The 17909-nt window shown below is 39.6% G+C and overlaps 1 protein-coding gene across 6 annotated transcripts in view; it reads right to left on the bottom strand.

The window, feature by feature from the left end:
* The window catches only part of LOC108718688 (ALS2 C-terminal-like protein), a 54414-nt gene that overhangs the window by 22033 nt on the left and 14472 nt on the right, over positions 1 to 17909 (bottom strand). For 4 of the 6 annotated variants that reach the window (XR_001936049.2, XM_018267032.2, XM_018267034.2 and 1 more), the window contains exons 2-8: positions 12106 to 12246; positions 9749 to 9854; positions 8262 to 8445; positions 7777 to 7842; positions 3004 to 3154; positions 507 to 635; positions 201 to 320 (exon numbers count right to left, since the gene is read on the bottom strand). Coding sequence is in view for 5 of the 6 variants with exons in the window: in XM_018267032.2 (XP_018122521.1) it covers positions 201 to 320; positions 507 to 635; positions 3004 to 3154; positions 7777 to 7842; positions 8262 to 8445; positions 9749 to 9854; positions 12106 to 12201 (852 nt within the window). In the remaining variant the exon portion in view is untranslated. Of the gene's footprint in view, positions 1 to 200; positions 321 to 506; positions 636 to 3003; positions 3155 to 3687; positions 3798 to 7776; positions 7843 to 8261; positions 8446 to 9748; positions 9855 to 12105; positions 12247 to 16319; positions 17561 to 17909 lie in introns of those variants that run through there. The other 2 variants (XM_018267033.2, XM_018267035.2) reach the window with 2 other exon arrangements.

The following is a 17909-nucleotide window of genomic DNA, read 5'->3' as shown; positions in this document are numbered from 1 at the left end:
ACAAACAGAGAGTTTCTAGAGCTTTTTACTGAGGTATGGTAAAACATTCTACAGAATAAATATAGCATTCTAGCTTGCACTATTGCAGCTAATCTATTGGCAATAAAATGCCTCAGTAGCTTTCCTTCTCCTTTAATGCACTGGGATAAAGCCGTGTTCTGAAATTCCACTAGAGCTTTGATAGAACATGCCATTCCTACCTGAAGAAACACCAGCATGTCATTGAATAGAAGAACCCTCTCGTATCTTCCATTGGTAACAGTAACCGGAACATTTCTGCTGTCTTCTTGTAATCTCCGCTCGGAGTGGCACAGGGCAAGCTGTCATGAAAAGGGGCAATTAATCCATTTCAATATGGAAATATGATCAATGTGATCAACAGTTGTCTTTTTTAAATCTAAATGAACTATGCACAACCTAGGACAACTCAGAAATCTATAGCAAGGCTTGTTTTATGTGCCACAAGTACCACAAGGAAAGTTCCAACAGGACAGGTTCCAACCTACCGTTAATTTGTTGGATATCTGAGACCACAGTATTTTTGTTTGAGACGCTTCATCCAGAATTTGACTGATATGTTTCTGAAGCTCCACAAAGGTATTGAGAACGTCGGTGAGAGGTTCAGCTTCTGAATCCTGGGGGAGGGGAAAGGGATTGAACTGCTTTAATTCATTGAAATGCTATTGGTTTTGTTATGCCTTTCAGGACAAGTAAGTGTGGAATAATTTTAGAGAAAACTGCAACAGCTTGGGGGTAGGGATGGGCGAATTTTTTTGCCTCGTTTCACCGAAAAAATTACGCCCATAGACTTGTATGGAGACGTGCGTCAAAAAAAAAAAGACGTGCAACAAAATAATTTCACCGCGCGACAAATTTTTTTTGACGCGTCTGCGACATTTCGCCGGCGGCGAATTTTTGGCGAAGCGAAACGGGTCAAATTCGCCCATCCCTGCTTGTGGGGAATAAACAAACAGGGTGCCGTGCTGCCGTTTTACTTACCTTTCCCAGGCATATGAAATTCTACTAGGTGGCCATTGAAAGTACTGTTTCTATTTTTGCAGATGATACTAAATTGTGCAGAACTATAGGTTCCATGCAGGATGCTGACACTTTGCAAAGTGATCTGTCTAAGTTGGAAAACTGGGCAGCAAACTGGAAAATGAGGTTCAATGTTGATAAATGCAGGTTATGCACTTTGGCAGAAATAATATAATATTGCGAGATATACACTAAATGGTAGTGTGTTGAGGGTTTCCTTAATTGAGATGGATCTGGGGATTTTTGAGGATAACAAACTGTGCAAATCTAGGCAATGTCACTCAGTGGCTGCTAAAGCTAATAAAGTTCTGTCTTACATAAAAAATAGGAAATAACTCAAGGTATGAAAACATAATTTGTATCAGGGAAACCCCTGTTCTTGGGCATTCTGGATAACAGGCCCCATACCTGTAATAACATAGAACCCTGTACTTGATAACTAAGTTGGATAAGTCCATATTGGAGCCAAAAAATCCTAATGGTTTTGTCCCATTGTCTTAAAGGAGAAGGAAAGGTTAGAACTAAGTAAGCTTTATCAGAAAGATCCACCTAAATATACCAGTAAACCCTCAAAGTAATGCTGCTCTGAGTCCCCTGTCCTCCTTCATGGGCTTCTGTATCAGACTTCCGTCATCTTAAACCTCCTTGCCCCAGGCGTGAGCATGCTCAGTTTGCTCCTCTCCCCTCTTCTCTGCAGTGAGCAGGGAGAGACTCAGATGTGAAGTGATGTCACACCAAGCTAAAATGGCAGCTGCTATCCTAAACAAACAGAGAGGTTCTAGGGCTTTTTACTCAGGTATGGCAAAACATTCTAAATAATAAATATAGCATTCTAGCTTGCACTATTGCAGCTAATCTATTGGCATTAAAATGCCTCCGTAGCTTTCCTTCTCCTTTAAGGTTTGAAACCTCTAATTAGGGAAAAGTTTGGAAAATCTCAGGTCTCAAGCATAACAGATCCTGTATATCATTGCTTTCTCTGAGTGAATGAAATAATATCTGTATATGATACAATTAGCAGTTAGTGATGGGCGAATTTATTCGCGGGGAAAATTTGCCGGCGTCAAAAAAATTTTTTTAAAAAAAAACGGACCCCTGCGTCAAAAACGAGACTCCGGCGCCGTTTAGTGAATTTTTCGCCGTTTAGCGAATTTCGTGCGAAATTTGCTAATTTTTCAGCGAAACGGCGCAAATTCGCCCATCACTATTAGCACTTTCACACTAGAATTACTTGCAAGTGAAGATTAGATTTCTAAGGTATGGTAGTTTAGTAGGTAGCACCTCCCATTGATAGTGATTTGAAACAAAAATAGTGGTGTGCAAGGTCATTAATAGTTAAATATAGAGAAAAAAAGAGAAAAGTATGACCCATAGATTTGCACCATCCCACACTGGTTAACTGGATTCCCAAAGCAACAAATTAATGTAATAAAATATAACTTTTATTAAATATATCCTAAAATTGTAATGAGACAAAATAAGGGTAAAGCGTACGTTAAAATCAAGGTTAGGTAGGGGAGCTGAAGTAGACTCAAGATCATCAGCTAATAGACGGTATTTGCTTGTCAGAACAATGCGGTTTACATTCAAAAGTGCGGTGAGTTACCCAAGACTTCACTCACAGGCTTGGGGTACTAGTGACCCACCATGTATATGTGGATCGGGTGGAAGTAGGGTTCAGTGGTACTATATGTGTAACCCCGAACTGGTCCGTGAATAAGCTCCAATTCTACAGACCTTACTCTATTTGGGCAGTTTGAGGTCCCTTATCCTTTAATAGCCTTAATGAACTTTGTATGTTTCTAAGCCAAGAGAGACCGAATCCGCCGAGTTGCGAGATCCGTCTGCTCTGTTTAGCTAGACAGAAAATAATTATACTTGGTGTGCGGACCGTCCAGTACATGCTTAGAAGATTAGATTTCCCCTGTAAGAAACAATGACCCCCGGACCCTTGCCCCACTGTACCTCGATGAGATTTGACAAGAAAAGCGTGTAATGTTGCACGTGGTTCCGGAAGGGGTCAATAAAGACTCTCTGTAGCAGAACTTGCACTGGGCCATCTGTTGTGTCTTTGATCATCTGCCTCAGCAGCTTTTTATTGGATTTCCAGTATGAACTTCAAATAAAAAAAGGGGTAAAATAATGATTATTTTCATTGCCTTTTCTGTAGCTGGAACTAGGGCCTGCTCTTCTTTCAGGCCTGCCCTGCAATTTTTCATTGAGTACTCTTATGACCTACGTAGGCCCACCACCATTGTTCTCCATTGAAAACAAAGCGTTCAGAACCCCATCACTGATTGATTGAAATTTATATTTATCTATACAGGTATGGGATTTGTTATCCAGAAAGCTCAATGACAGAAAGGCTAACTCACATAGACTCTGTTTTATCTAAAAATTTATTTTTCTCTGTAATAATAAAACAGTAGCTTTTACTTGATCCCAACTAAGATATAATTAATCCTTATTGGAGGCAAAACCAGCCTATTGGGTTTATTTACATGATTTTATAGTAGACTAAAGGTGTGGAGAGCCAAATTACGGAAACATCCATTATCCAGAAACCCCCAGGTCCTGAGCATTCTGCATAAGAGGTCCCATACCTGTATACCTAAAATGAAATTGAAATGTAATAATTTTATTCCCTACCCTTTTAACTTAGATCCTCCTCTGTTGTGTTTGTCCCTGGCTTACAGATAGGAAGGAGTTCATCGTGCACTGGTAACTTGATTAACTACCCTCACTGCAGTTAATCAGAACTGGTGGAAGAAACAATGAAAACCCAAATTTTTCTTTATTAAAAATAGGTGAAAAGTATGTCCAACACAAGCTTGAACATGGGGGAATGCCCTTTAAATGCACATATAGTATATACAGGTATAGGCTCCGTTATCCGGAAACCTGTTGTCCAGAAAGCCCCACATTATGGAAAGGCCATCTCCCTAAGGGGCAAATTCACTAAGCGCCGAATCGCCTAACACTAGCGTCAATTCGCTAGCTTTGTTCATTTTCGTTGCTTCGCAAATTCACTAACGAACGCTGGAGTAAACTCGCTAGTGTTACTTCGCACCCTTACGCTTGGCGAATTTGCGCAACGGACGTAACTACGCAAATTCACTAACGCGCGCATTGTTCTGAACGCTACCTTTTACGATAGACTTCCTTCGCCACCTCAGACCAGGTGAAGATAGGGATTGCTTCAAAAAAAGTTCCGATTTTTTCTAAGTCCTAAAAAAACGCTGGCGTTTTTTCTATATTATGGGTGATAGGCTGAAAAAGATCGAAAAAATTTTTGGGGCTCCCCTCCTTCCCCCCTACATTTCCTAACTCATGGCAACTTAACTATACAGTGGGCACATGTGTAGGGCAAAATAAAATTTTATTTGATGTTTTGAAGGTTTCCCAGGCAATTGTAGTGCTCCTACATATTCCTCCATTGAAATTTGAATTTGGCGCCGTATGCAAATTAACCATTGCTAGCGCAACTTTGCTTCGCTTAGCGAATCAACGCTAGCGCAACCTTACGCTACCCCTGAGCGCAACTTCGGATTTTAGTGAATTTGCAGAGCGCTGGCGAAACTACGCCTGGCGAAGTGCGGCGAAGTTACGCCTGGCGCAACTATGAATCTTAGTGAATGTCCCACTAAGACTCTTTTTTATCCAAATAAACCAAATTTTTAAAAATGATTTCCTTTTTCTCTGTAATAATAAAACAGTCGCTTGTACTTGATCCCAACTAAGATATAATTAATCCTTATTGGAAGCAAAACCAGCCTATTGGGTTTATTTAATGTTTACACGATTTTCTAGTAGACTTAAGGTATGAAAATTACTGAAAGATCCGTTATCCAGAGAACTCCAGGTCCCGAGCATTCCGGATAACAGGTCCCATACCTGTAATAGAATGCGGCTGGTTCCTAGCCTAGTCACCATCCCATTTCCCTGCAGAAATTCTCATTCCACAACTATTCATTCTGTACCAACATTCCCCTTTCCCAGCTTGGGACTGAATTCTGTGCTCCGTGTGTACATGTCTGCTGGGCGGGGAACACAATAACTGCAATTACTAACTAAATATTTGCTGCTCAGTGATTTGTTTGTTGGAATGGGAAGTGACGAGACCTGTATGTGTGTAACATGATAAGCATTCGCCTTGGGCTGTGCAGTAACACAAGCCTGGTCATTTGTATAATTGCTCTGTACTCTTGATAGATACATACGCAGAGGTTTTACATACCTGCATTATGTCCATTCAATATACAATACGTACCACCCAGCAGTTAGAACAAAGACTGCCAGAAAGTGGATACTCTTGGGCAAGCGAGGGGATTTCTAGTGGGTTTAGCTCCATGGCAAAATATATAAAAATATAAAGCTTACATCATGGAGAGAAACGTGCACATTGTTGGTGTCACAAAAAAACATGGTTGCTGCACCTCATGTCAAACGTTTAAACCCTTGCACGGGTTGCCATGGTAATTTTTCTACCTTTAATTTTGGGGAGGTGACATACACTCCAGCACCTTGTTCACTTGTTTATGTAAGCCTAGTCTAGAATGAAATTGTAACAGAAAGCAATAAGCAATAAAAAAGGAACGTCCGGTAACATGGATTACTCCCTAACATTTCTTCTGGAATTACATTTTAGACATGGAATTTGGTAAATTATGGATCATGGTTTAGGACACTGTATTTGGCCACACTAGTCGGATTATCACCATCCTCATTGATTGATATAACTCCTGGAAGTTGGCTCTTTACATCAATTTATGACAAACAGGTTGCGGAATAAAAAAAGATAAGAGGGCTTTGCTCATAAGAGGTTACAAATGGCAGATAGCTAATGTATTATATACTTGTAAAAGCCTCTTACTGGCAACCAAAACAGCTTACCTGCTTTCCCCCGTCTCACTACCTGACCCTACCCATGAGGGTTAACTTTAATGCCATCCTGAGACCCGAGTAAAGCGGAAGTGATGTCACAATGAATGGGAAGTTAAGTCATCTCTGGAGGAGCGGGTGGTTACAGCCAGGTTAAAAAAAAAAAGATTTTTTTTTTCTTAGGAAGGAGTGAGGGGACAAATTACCCAAATTAGAGCTCACACTTTACTTGGGTAGCCTGGAAGGACAATCTGCCACACAGTGACGGAATCAGCTATTTAATGCCCAAAACCAGATTTCTTTGTGGATATTCCTGCCGGTACTTGAAGGGATACTGTCATGGGAAAAAAACATTTTTTCAAAATGAGTTTTGCAAATCCAGCAAAATTCTGCACTGAAATCCATTTCTTATAAGAGCAAACAGATTTTTTTAAATTCAATTTTGAAATCTGACATGGGGCTAGAAATTTTGTCAATTTCCCAGCTGCCCCAAATGATGTGACTTGTGCTCTGATAAACTTCAATCACTCTTTAACAGCTCCCTAACACACGATAACAGCTGCCTGGTAGATCTAAGAACAACACTCAATAGTAAAAACCCATGTCCCACTGAGACACATTCAGTTACATTGAGATGGAAAAACAGCAGCCTGCCAGAAAGCATTTCTCTCCTGAAGTGCAGGCACAAGTCACATGACCTGGGGCACCTGGGAAATTGACAAAATATCTAGCCCCATGTCAGATTTCATAATTGAATATAAAAAAATCTGTTTGCTCTTTTGAGAAATGGATTTCAGTGCAGAAGTCTGCTGGAGTAGCACTATTAACTGATGCGTTTTGAAAAAAACATATTTTCCCATGACAGAATCCCTTTAACCCAATGCAGCACTCTACTTGCCGTATCTATAAATTGCTGTGCTGTCTATTTGGTTTGACTCATTCTAGAATTAATGATTGTCATAGGGAACTGCTCCCGGTCCATATAGGTTCATCCACCCATGTTATCTTTTAACTCAATATATCTTCAGTTGGAGTTTTAGTGGGTTAGTTCTATAGAACAAACATAACACGGGATGAGTTTTTTTGGACTGGGCTGGTAACAGAGATTAAGTCTACAATGCAACTGTAACATAAGTTCTGCCATGAATGGAATGGAACATTTTTACTCGGGAATGTACCTGATACATGAGCTTTGCCCGGAATGGAACTCAACACTCGGCACATAATAGGGCAGCAACATGACTTTATTCTTCTTACAGATTGCAGCTCTAACATAGTATTTGTCTGAATAAAATGGTAATATGAGTTCTTCCTGGAATAGCACCATGACTAAAAAAGGTTCTGCTTTAAATTGTTTCTTGTTTTATATTATGTATGTATAAAATACAGATATAATACACAGATTCATCTGAGCGATATCCAGCGATATCCAGAATGACAATGCAAAGTAAGATTAGAACGACCTAGAAGCGTAACATGAATTTTGTCTGGATTCAGATGGAACATTTTTTTCCAGGATTACTGCCCTGAAATAGATTGAGAATGAGGCTGTGTATTTCAGCATTTACTTATTATTTGGGGCTGAACTGTGGCCTGGTATTTGTCAACAATGGAATGGTAGAAGTTTTCTCTAGAATGGAGCTGCGATATAAGGGTACTTTTTTTTCCTGGAAAAGAAGGGCAGCATGAATCATGCCAATGGAATTCATGCAAATAGATAGAAAGGAGAAATGGGTGTGAATATTGTATCAAGACCTTGAACAAGTCAGTTTACCTCCCTTTTGCCCGAGACAGTGATTCACAAAGGGCAGAACACGCAGTGTGTGAGTAGACTACAATTTATATAAACAGACTCACCTCGCTTGCTTGGCTGCTCTGTCAAATCCCTTTACCACCATAAAATCTGAAACCGATTCAAAATATCTGCAACAAAAGAAGATAATTGTGTCACCATTTTAATATATTGATTTCAGGCATATGTTTGCCAATTGCCACATTTTCATGTTCAGGGTGATAGAGGTTGGGTAATCCCCAAGTCACCTCATTCCCTGGGATAAATTAAATTCTTGTTCTAAAACAGTGGTCCCCAACCAGTGACTCGTGAGAAACGTGTTGCTCAGCAACCCTTTAGATGTGGCTCCCAGTGACCTCAAAGCAGGTGGTTATTTTAGTTCCAGACTTGGAGGCAAGTTTTGGTCCTGTAGGGGCTACACAATGGCCAATCATAGCCCTTATTTGACACCTTCAAGAACTTTTTCAACTCTTTCTACATTTGAGTGTGGCTCATGGATAAAAAGATTGGGGACCCCCAATCTAAAACCTACAAATTCCTTTGGCCTTACTCTTTAAATATCTGAACAAAGTCAGTTGCTTGTTGCAGGAGGTAGAGCTCATCAGTGTCCAGTGCCAAATTCTGTTCATGTGTCTGTTTTAGTGTTTTGTAACTTGCAGATATTAATTCCCAGAGTCCATGGAAACTTTCATTGAAATGTTGCAGTAGCTTTACATTCCCTGGATCCACTGCACCTGAGATGAAAGAAAATATTTTAGTAGAATTTTGGCCAAGAGTCCCTGTTCTCATGAACGTATAGACAAGTTGGCAAAGTAGTCATTTCACTGAACCAATAAATTTGTGTTTAAGGAGATGACAGGAGAAAACAAGGTGGAGCTGTAACCTGATTTATTGTAGTGAGTTGGAATGGCCTTGGGTATGGTTCATCTGCATGCCTCAAAACAGGAGTATCAGGTGGTAGTTATGGAGGTGGCACCTGAGGTAGCCAATTTCCCCAAAACAGATATGGAATCTATTATCCAGAATGCTTGGAACCTGTTTCTTTTCTAGTAATTCACCATACCTTGTGCGTCAAATTAAGTAAAATTCTAAAATGTGATTTTCACCAAAAAGTGTCAAACAACCCCCACAATTAGTGATGGGCGAATTTGCACCGAAAAATTAGCAAAATTCGCGAAACGGCGAAAAATCGCGAAACGGTGCCGGGGACTTGTTTTTTTTTTGATGCCGGCAAATTTTTGCTGAGAATTTTCGCGAGCGTTTCGTGAATTTATTCGCTGGCGGCGAATCGCGCAAAAAAATAAATAAATTCGCCCATCACTACCCACAATCCAAATTCCAAATTCACTCATATCTGAGTTTACAATCAAAAAAAAATCTCGAACCACCATTTTTAAATTGAAATCTGCAATATTCAAAAGAAACAAATTGGCAGCTAAAACTTGGAGTGCTTCTATAGAAGTCATAAGAAGGTATATTTTCAACACTCAATTTTATTTTTTTGAGATTTTATAATAACAGTGAGATTTTTGCAGACTTGCTGAAAAGTAATGGAACAATGTACTGTAATTGTCTTTTCTGTGGCAACATGATCAAGCTTTTCCATTCTTATTTTGTTATGGTAATTAAGAGGAAAAAAATTGTAATTGAAAAAAAATTTTTAACTGTTCAAAAAATACCACCAACTTGGAAAAATATAAATCATCTTTCCCGTGTACTTAAAAGATCTGAACATGAACCAAACCCAATCTCATTGTTTTGCTGTCAATGTGGATTGGTGCAACTTAGTTACCATCAAATACAAAGTACTGTTTAATTATTATAGAGAACATAGAAATAATTTAAAAAAATTGAATTATTTTTTTAAAATGTCTATGGGGGTTGTCTTCTCAGTTGTCTTCTGAGCTTTCTGGATATCAGGTATCAAGATGATACATATATATTCTCCATTCCCTACTTGGATTCTTAGAAAGGTTTCTTAAAGTAAGCATTTATTTTGAATTAAAAAACATTTTTAAAGAATTTTGAAAGCTTTACCAGCCCGTAGTAATGCATTCAGTGCCACCGTGCTTAGGAAAGACAAGTATTCCAAAAAGTCTTCTTCTGCCGTTAACAGTGATTCTACCGATGTACTGGAAATGATCTGTAAGCACAAAACAATGGTTACTAGCTGGGTTTGATTTTATAAAAATGTTATTTTTTTATTATGGGCCAACAGTTATTTCTACTTTATGTTGATTATACGATTCCATCATTGAAACACTGAGCAGAATGAATTAATGATTCTCAGTTTATTCCTTTGGGAATTAAAACATCAAGTTAAAATCTCTGGGAGTTTAAAAAAAGAAGGTCAATTGAGATCCATGTAAAAAAAGGTGGGGAGGAAAATAAAAAGCAGAAATTACTGTGCAAATGCTACAGCGCTTTTTGTGGCTAAAACGTTGAATTAAAAAACAAAATTCTAAAGAAATTATTACAGACAACTGTATTATTTTAAGGTCAAGTGGATAATTACAAATGTTTTGGTTAGGGTGAAGTTAAAAATGTTTAGAACAGTTTTTCAGACTTTTTGTCTTCAAGATCCCACCCACCCCGTTCAGGCCAAAAATTAGGCAGGACCCCTGCCCCAACAGCAGGGCCGGACGGGCGCCCTAGGAAGCCCGGTCGGAAAGCCCTGTGCGTGTGTCTGCGCACACGCGCGACAGATAGGGGTGAGCTATGGAGGGGAGGGGTGAGCGATGGGAAGCAAAGGGAGTAACTGAGAGGTGCAGACTAGGGGTAGGCAGAAGACTATTTTCGAGGTAGCTGCCCAGCACCCCCTATTATGTAATGTAAGCTCTCCAGTCCACCTATCCATTATGTGGGGCTCCAAAAATATCTAGGACTACTGAATGTCTGGAAAATGTAATAATATCTTGAATCAGTATCACTTTATATCTCACCCTGACTTGCCTTCTGGCTGAGCCTCTTAAAGGAGACAACCCTTATCTGCACATGATAAATGTAAGCAAACATCTTGTAACATAATATATTGGGGTTTATAGAAAGTTTACATTAGTTTTAGCCAGTGTCTGTTTTAATACTCTTGGGTCAGCCATGAACATGCTGATGCAGCCCCCCACCAACAGGAAGCATTGGCCAGCCTCAAAGGCAGATGTAGGTTAAAGTGTCATGTGCTGCACCATTATGTATAGATGACATACAGTAATAACCACCAAGTGATTTGGTATTTACTCACTGGCCCATGATTTTATTTATTTAGTGAAAACACATGCAGGGAAGAACAGTGCAGTAAATTAGATGATTTGGGTGAATTTAATAAAACCAAATGACCCTCAATCCATAATCCAGTAAATCAAAGAATCAATCTGTGGCATATCCAGGGGTATTCTGTGTGTAACTGTATCAGCCCCAAGCTACATGTATATGTAGTTCCAAAAGATATTGCAAGTTTAGACCTGTACTGGGCTGGTGCTCCAAGATCACACCTGTACTGGGCTGCTACTCCAAGGTTACGCCTGTACTTGGGCTGGTGCTCCAAGGTTATACCTGTAACTGGGTTGCTGCTCCAAGGTTAGACCTGTACCTGGTTAGTACTCCAAGATCACACCTGTACTCCAAGATTAAACCTGTACTTGGCTGCTACTCTTAGGTTACGCCTGTACTTGGGCTGGTGCTCCAAGGTTACACCTGTACTGGACTGCTGCTCCAAGGTTATACCTGTAGCTGGGTTGCTGCTCCAAGGTTAGACCTGTACTAGGATAGTACTCCAAGATCACACCTGTACTGGGCTGCTACTCCAAGATTAAACCTGTACTGGGCTGCTACTTCAAAGATAGACCTGTAATGGGCTGCTATTCTAAGATTAGACCTGTAATGAGCAGCTACTCCTAGGTTAGACCTGTGCTGGTTTCCCAGTTCATGGTCAGTTGGTGATACTGTTACAAATTGGTGGTATTCTTTGGTCTAAGAGAAGTTTATGATCTGATATTGATGCACTGCTTGCAGTAAATAACACTCCTTTAACCCATAGTTGCCCAACTCATCTTGGGTAACCACATCCTGCTAACAACAGCTTAGCCACACAGAAAAGGATGTACAATTTAAAAACAACGTAGTTTCAGTTTCCTGAACTGTTTCACATTTTCACAAGCAAAAATGATTGGAAGATATAAATATAGAACAATACAGAGATCCTACTTGACAAATTACATCGTAGCACAAATGTGCATAATTGTGTAAATTATCTGTAAATCGAAAATAAAAAATATTAAAAATTCATGGCAGTGTGATCAAAATTTGTTTGGGAAAGTTTTTCAGTTAAAGCAACATTTGGCCAGAACCCTCCTTTTATTTAAGGATGGGTTTTCTCAAGGCTACCAAAGCCATGTTACCTTCATTACAGAACCTCCTACGGACAGCCTCCCATCTTTGGAAGAACTGAACTCGCGACGAGCCAGTCGCCTAGTGATTGAAGGAATGGTGGCCATTATAGAACTGTCACGTGATCTCCAGCCGATTCATGGGTCAGTCATCTGGCAAAAACAAGAAATGTTTACAACTATGCCAAAATAATACACAGATTAAAACAGTCATTCCCATATCTGAGTAACATGTTATACAATGGTTATTTTCCAGCCATGGCTTTATTAGAGTGTGTACTCAATGGAGCATCCATGACCATAGGAAGAAACAGTATATAAATAATATAAATTATATTTTACTCAACAGTACTAGACAATTAAAGGTTACTGAGCAGTTGTACTGGTGCTTAACTGGTCCCCATGAATGCACTGCACCACTGAAAGTGAAATTAATAGTGGGATAGTCCTGTTTGTTTCTTGGATAAAGGTTGCATGGCTCATTAAACCAGTACTGGACCCACAGGGTGGTGCATGGAGCCTTGTGTAACAAAAGTTGCTGATGCAGGATTTTGTTTAGATTGGTGGGAAGCACCTTGGTTTACACTTCAATGCTTTTGTTATGGATTTGATTCCAAACCTGGCTTTACCCAAAACACCACATGTAAGTTTGAATTCTGCTTTACATTTGCAAAATCTTGAGGACTGGCTATTAAACTGATTATAAGAACAACTTAGTACGTGGACCCCACCAGTAACTTTCTTCCCAAGGTTGTACTGTCCCATCAGGGATCCAAGAAAAGTCCACATGGACACCAAAATCAATAATTAATACTGTCGACGCACCCATTACAGTCTATACTTCTGAATGAGAGAGAGGAGAGGGAACATGGAATTAGGGAGGGAAAGATTGACCAAGAGAGAAAAATAATGAAGGAAGGAAGAGGAGAAACAATAAGACAGAAGGGCAAAGAACAAGAGAAAAATAGAAGAATGAAAGAAGAGAACAGTAAATAGAGATAAAGATGAAGAAGCTGAGTGGACAGACAAAGGCAACTCCTCCCACGTCTTATGGTTTGTAGTGTTTCTGTGATAAAAACAGGAGGTTGGCAAAAGCAAAAGAATGCTAGCTCATCTAAATCAGGAGTACAGGGAGAACTCATGCGGAAACTTTGCTAGTTCAGCACAATGGGAGAGAAAAGCAACTCATTACGGGAGAATTCAGTTTGGTCTTAAAGTGACAATGACACGTCTAAGTCAATACGCGATGGATATTTGCCCTGCAAACAGTTTATGTTGACAACAGAAATGGGATTCAGTTAATTAATAATTAGATTAACATCTAGGCACTGGATATATATTAGGGATGCACCGAATCCACTATTTTGGATTCGGCCGAACCCCTGAATCCTTTGCGAAAGACCGAACCGAACATTTTTTACTTCCTTGTTTTGTGACAAAAAGTCACGTGATTTTCCTCCCCACCCCAATTTGCATATGCAAATTAGGATCCGAATTCGGTTCGGCGGGCAGAAGGATTCATCCGAATCCAGCTGAAAAAGCCCGAACCGAATCCTGGATTCGGTGCACCCCTAATATATATAAATATATAATATAAACCCTTTAAATAAGGCACAAGATCTCATATTCATTAAACTATGAATTTGTTTGGAAAAAAAATCTCACACAATTTTTTTGTCTGCATCTTGAGGCCTGCAGGTTGGATGTTCCCATTGTGAATATTAAAGGGATACTGTCATGGGAAAAAAAATTTTTTTTCAAAATGAATCAGTTAATAGTGCTGCTCCAGCAGAATTCTGCACTGAAATCCATTTCTCAAAAGAGCAAACAGATTTTTTTATATTCAATTATGAAATCTGACATGGGGCTAGACATTTTGTCAATTTCCCAGCTGCCCCAAGTCATGTGACTTGAGCTCTGATAAACTTCAATCACTCTTTACTGCTGTACTGCAAGTTGGAGTGATATCACCCCCTCCCTTTTAACCCCCAGCAGCCAAACAAAAGAACAATGGGAAGGTAACCAGATAGCAGCTCCCTAACACAAGATAACAGCTGCCTGGTAGATCTAAGAACAGCACTCAATAGTAAAAACCCATGTCCCACTGAGACACATTCAGTTACATTGAGAAGGAAAAACAGCAGCCTGCCAGAAAGCAGTTCTCTCCTAAAGTGCAGGCACAAGTCACATTACCAGGGGCAGCTGGGAAATTGACAATATGTCTAGCCCCATGTCAGATTTCAAAATTGAATATAAAAAAATCTGTTTGTTTTTTTGAGAAATGGATTTCAGTGCAGAATTCTGCTGGAGTAGTACTATAAAGTAATGCGTTTTGAAAAAAACATGTTTTCCGATGACAGGATCCCTTTAAGCACATGGTTTGTCATTTCATCTAGTGCATATTTCTCAGGCTATGAAACCCCTACCAAGGCCTGGGCTCAGGGGAACATCTTTGAATGTCTCACCTGTGTCCCTGGCCTCACAATTCGATGTTAGAAAAGGAGAGTCACCTTCAGCAGTAAATTTATTTTGGTAAGTAATCTGATTGGTAGATATGGTTTACAGTTTTTGTCCCTACCATTTGTGCTATTCTTTCCCGAAGAAGTCTTTTCTTTAAAGCTGCCCATACACAGGCTGGTTTTCTTCTTTATTCTCCCACCTCCCCACCATGATTGGCCTGGTTATCCAGACTACTGCTCATAGACCAGTCCCCACCATGTATTTTACCAAATTGATCAATAATCTGTTTGTTGAGTCAAAAGGAAAGAACTGTTACATGCCATCTTATGGGGTAATAACAAGTTTTCCCAAGTCTAGACCGTACCTGCTGATTGGCTGATCAGCCCTGTAGAAGACTTTGCACTCTTTTAAGTATTTCCCTTGAGTTTGGGGTTTATAACACCTACCAAAATTCAAATGTGGGCCAGAACCACAAGTTTTTAGCTATATTGGAACTTGTGGCTTTGCGGAAATACCAGTCGGATTAGCAAAAGGGAAGCAGAACCACTGCCCGCACGCTAGAGCTGAGCCCATGGCATTTGCATGACACCATGTATGGCTCCCCTCATAGGCTCCATGTGAGTCAAATTCTGTTCAACAGGAACTGTCTTATTAATGTGCTTATTAGCCACTAACATGAGTGAAAGCCACCACTCGTATCTAAAAGAAAGGGATGGTGTTTGGATTACAACTGGTGGCATCACCAGTCACTCTTTACAAAGATTTATTCTACAAGCTATTTGGACATGTTGGGGCTTATTTATCAAAATCCAAATTTTTCTTATTATTTTAATAAAAAAAAGTCTGACCAAACTAATTAATAAAATTAATATTATTTATTAATAAAAATGACAATTTAATCGGATCGGGGACAAACTGAAAAAATTGAGCAAAAATTCAAATCATATGACGTTTTCTGAGTTTTTTTCCCAAATAGCTCAATTTTTTCAGGCTTTTTCCCAAAAAGCCAACATTTTTCGGATTGTTGCCCAAAAAGTTGGAAATAGTTTGATTTTCGGGCTAATTCCAGTGCAGACCACAGAAACGTCTAAATAGGATAGGGACCTCTCCCATTAACTTGTATTAAACCTCGGCAGGTTTGAGATGCTGGATTTTCAGATTCTGATTTTCCATCCTCAGGGTATAATACATTTCCAAAAAATTTAGGTTTTTTTTCCGCTAAAAATTTGGATTTTATTGTAAAAAAACTCAATTTCGTTTTTGGTATTTGGACTTTAATAAACATGCCCCTTTGTGTATTATAGATAGGATAGAAGTGATTTCTCAAACAAGGAGAACTAAGTTCTTCCAGATCAACACTTGATCAGGGGTTCCAGTAGATATTAATCTGAACTGGTGGAAGATCCTATCTGTTGAACTTTATTGGGCATGGGATGTTCTGCATAGGAATCCAGCTGTTTAAATAAGTACCCCACAAATTATATGTCTCTGCACTTGAACCAATATGGCTTATTGCTTTGCTCGTTCATTCATTTGCAGACCTGGGCGGACAAGAGGATATTTATGTACATGGCCACTCATGGAGTCTATGGGGTAATGAGATAAAAATAGCAATGTGTACACGTGCCAATATACACACAGCATTGTAAACAGACATATTACTAATTCTAGGCAGGTGAATAAGCACCTAATAGATTTCCTTCAGAAATTGTCCTTCGGGATGAGCAGGGAGATTCCAAAGCCAATACACTAATAACAAAACTCACCTATGGATTGTTCATCTACTGCTGAGAATATACCTCTGTGCCCTTACTATGGAAACAACTCGAGGGGAAAGAAATGTGCAGTTGTACCACGTAATTGAATATTTGGATTCCTTATTCTTTTCTCTACAGATCAGCTCAGGTTTATACCTCCCCAGGATCTCTGCCTTTGCAGTATATTCGCCCATGAGATGCCAATGTAATTCTATTGCTTCTGTAAGAAAGTGCTCAATGTCAGTCTGCTGCTTGAAGGAAAAGAAAGTAACACTTGTTGATAGTTACAATGGCTGACAAATGTAACCTCAGATCAGTATGAAGGACTCCTCATATTTTGGTGAAGTTGGCCTCCTCGTGTGACACATTCATAGGTAAGTGGGCGGAGCCTTCTATCTAGGTGTCCTTATATCTAGGTGTGGTTTGTTTTCACTAATTCAATTGTCCCACAATAGGCAAGTGGATGGACCCTGAGCCTTTGGGGTGTTCTTAGCATAGGTGTCCAACCTTCACTGATTCAATTATACAAGGGCCACATTCCAATAGTATAAAGGGTAAGTGGGCAGAGAATTTATTATGGAGACAATGGATTGCAGCACATCTATCTGTACATACCTGTAAATTAATACACAAGACCTTTGTTTACTATAAATAATCGACTGATATGCGCAACTAAGTGTGGATATGGCTTCAGGGAATCTGTTGCACCTTTGGCTCCCAACGTCATGCCTCTATCATACTCCAGTGACCTGCAGGTGCTTTTGGTCAGCTTTAGATATGTTTATATGGACAAGGTCATGTGCCTAAAGAAACAGGAGCAGATCCTGGAAATAATAACTATGAGGCTGTCAGTGGGGAGGTGATGGGATTGTGTGCCCAAGCATGAGCGTGACGGTGGAACTATAGTGGCAAAAAGAGGTTTGGTGTTACCTACAAAACATGTTGTTGTGTTGGGAATCCTCTGGCAGTTGCATGTGGCAATTAGTAACTGCAGTAAAACAAGAGCTTTATATTTAACTTGGTGACGTCACCCGCCCAGAACTGAAATCCAGAAGGTTTATAACCTTGGCTACACCTGACTGTGCTCAATACTGCCCAGTTATGGCCCAGGGTACTGATTAAATCCACCTCCATTGCTGCGTCTTCCCTATAGGTAATTTGCTTTTCCACTGCTTTCTGGGAAATAATCACCCAGCACTGTAGGGCTGTGATAGGACCACAACGAGTTAGGAAATAATCCATACTTTATAACGGCACCATTACCTGAGGATAAGCATGTTTTTTGCATTACATTCTATCTGCATGTTTTTACTTGTCCATGCCGAATGTTATAAAAATAATAATTTAGCAACATATTCCCTGTAAAATCCAGTACAGACATATCCTGACCTGTCCAACTGCCAGTTTCTATCACACCCAGATTGCAACAGTAAAGTCATTTTAATTCATCTGGCATTGCACTGATCTGATCTGCTGGGCACCCAAGCTTTAAACTGGCTCTTGTGTCGAATGGGGTGTGACGTTGAATAATATATGATGCATCTCTGGTCTATTTTGTTACACTTTTATAAGGCATAATGTACTCCTACCTTAAATGAT

This window comes from Xenopus laevis, chromosome 6L, assembly GCF_017654675.1.
Source record: "Xenopus laevis strain J_2021 chromosome 6L, Xenopus_laevis_v10.1, whole genome shotgun sequence".
Taxonomy (NCBI): Eukaryota; Metazoa; Chordata; class Amphibia; order Anura; family Pipidae; genus Xenopus; species Xenopus laevis.
Note: the sequence above shows the minus strand (reverse complement) of the source record. Positions and strands in the feature narration are given on the sequence as shown.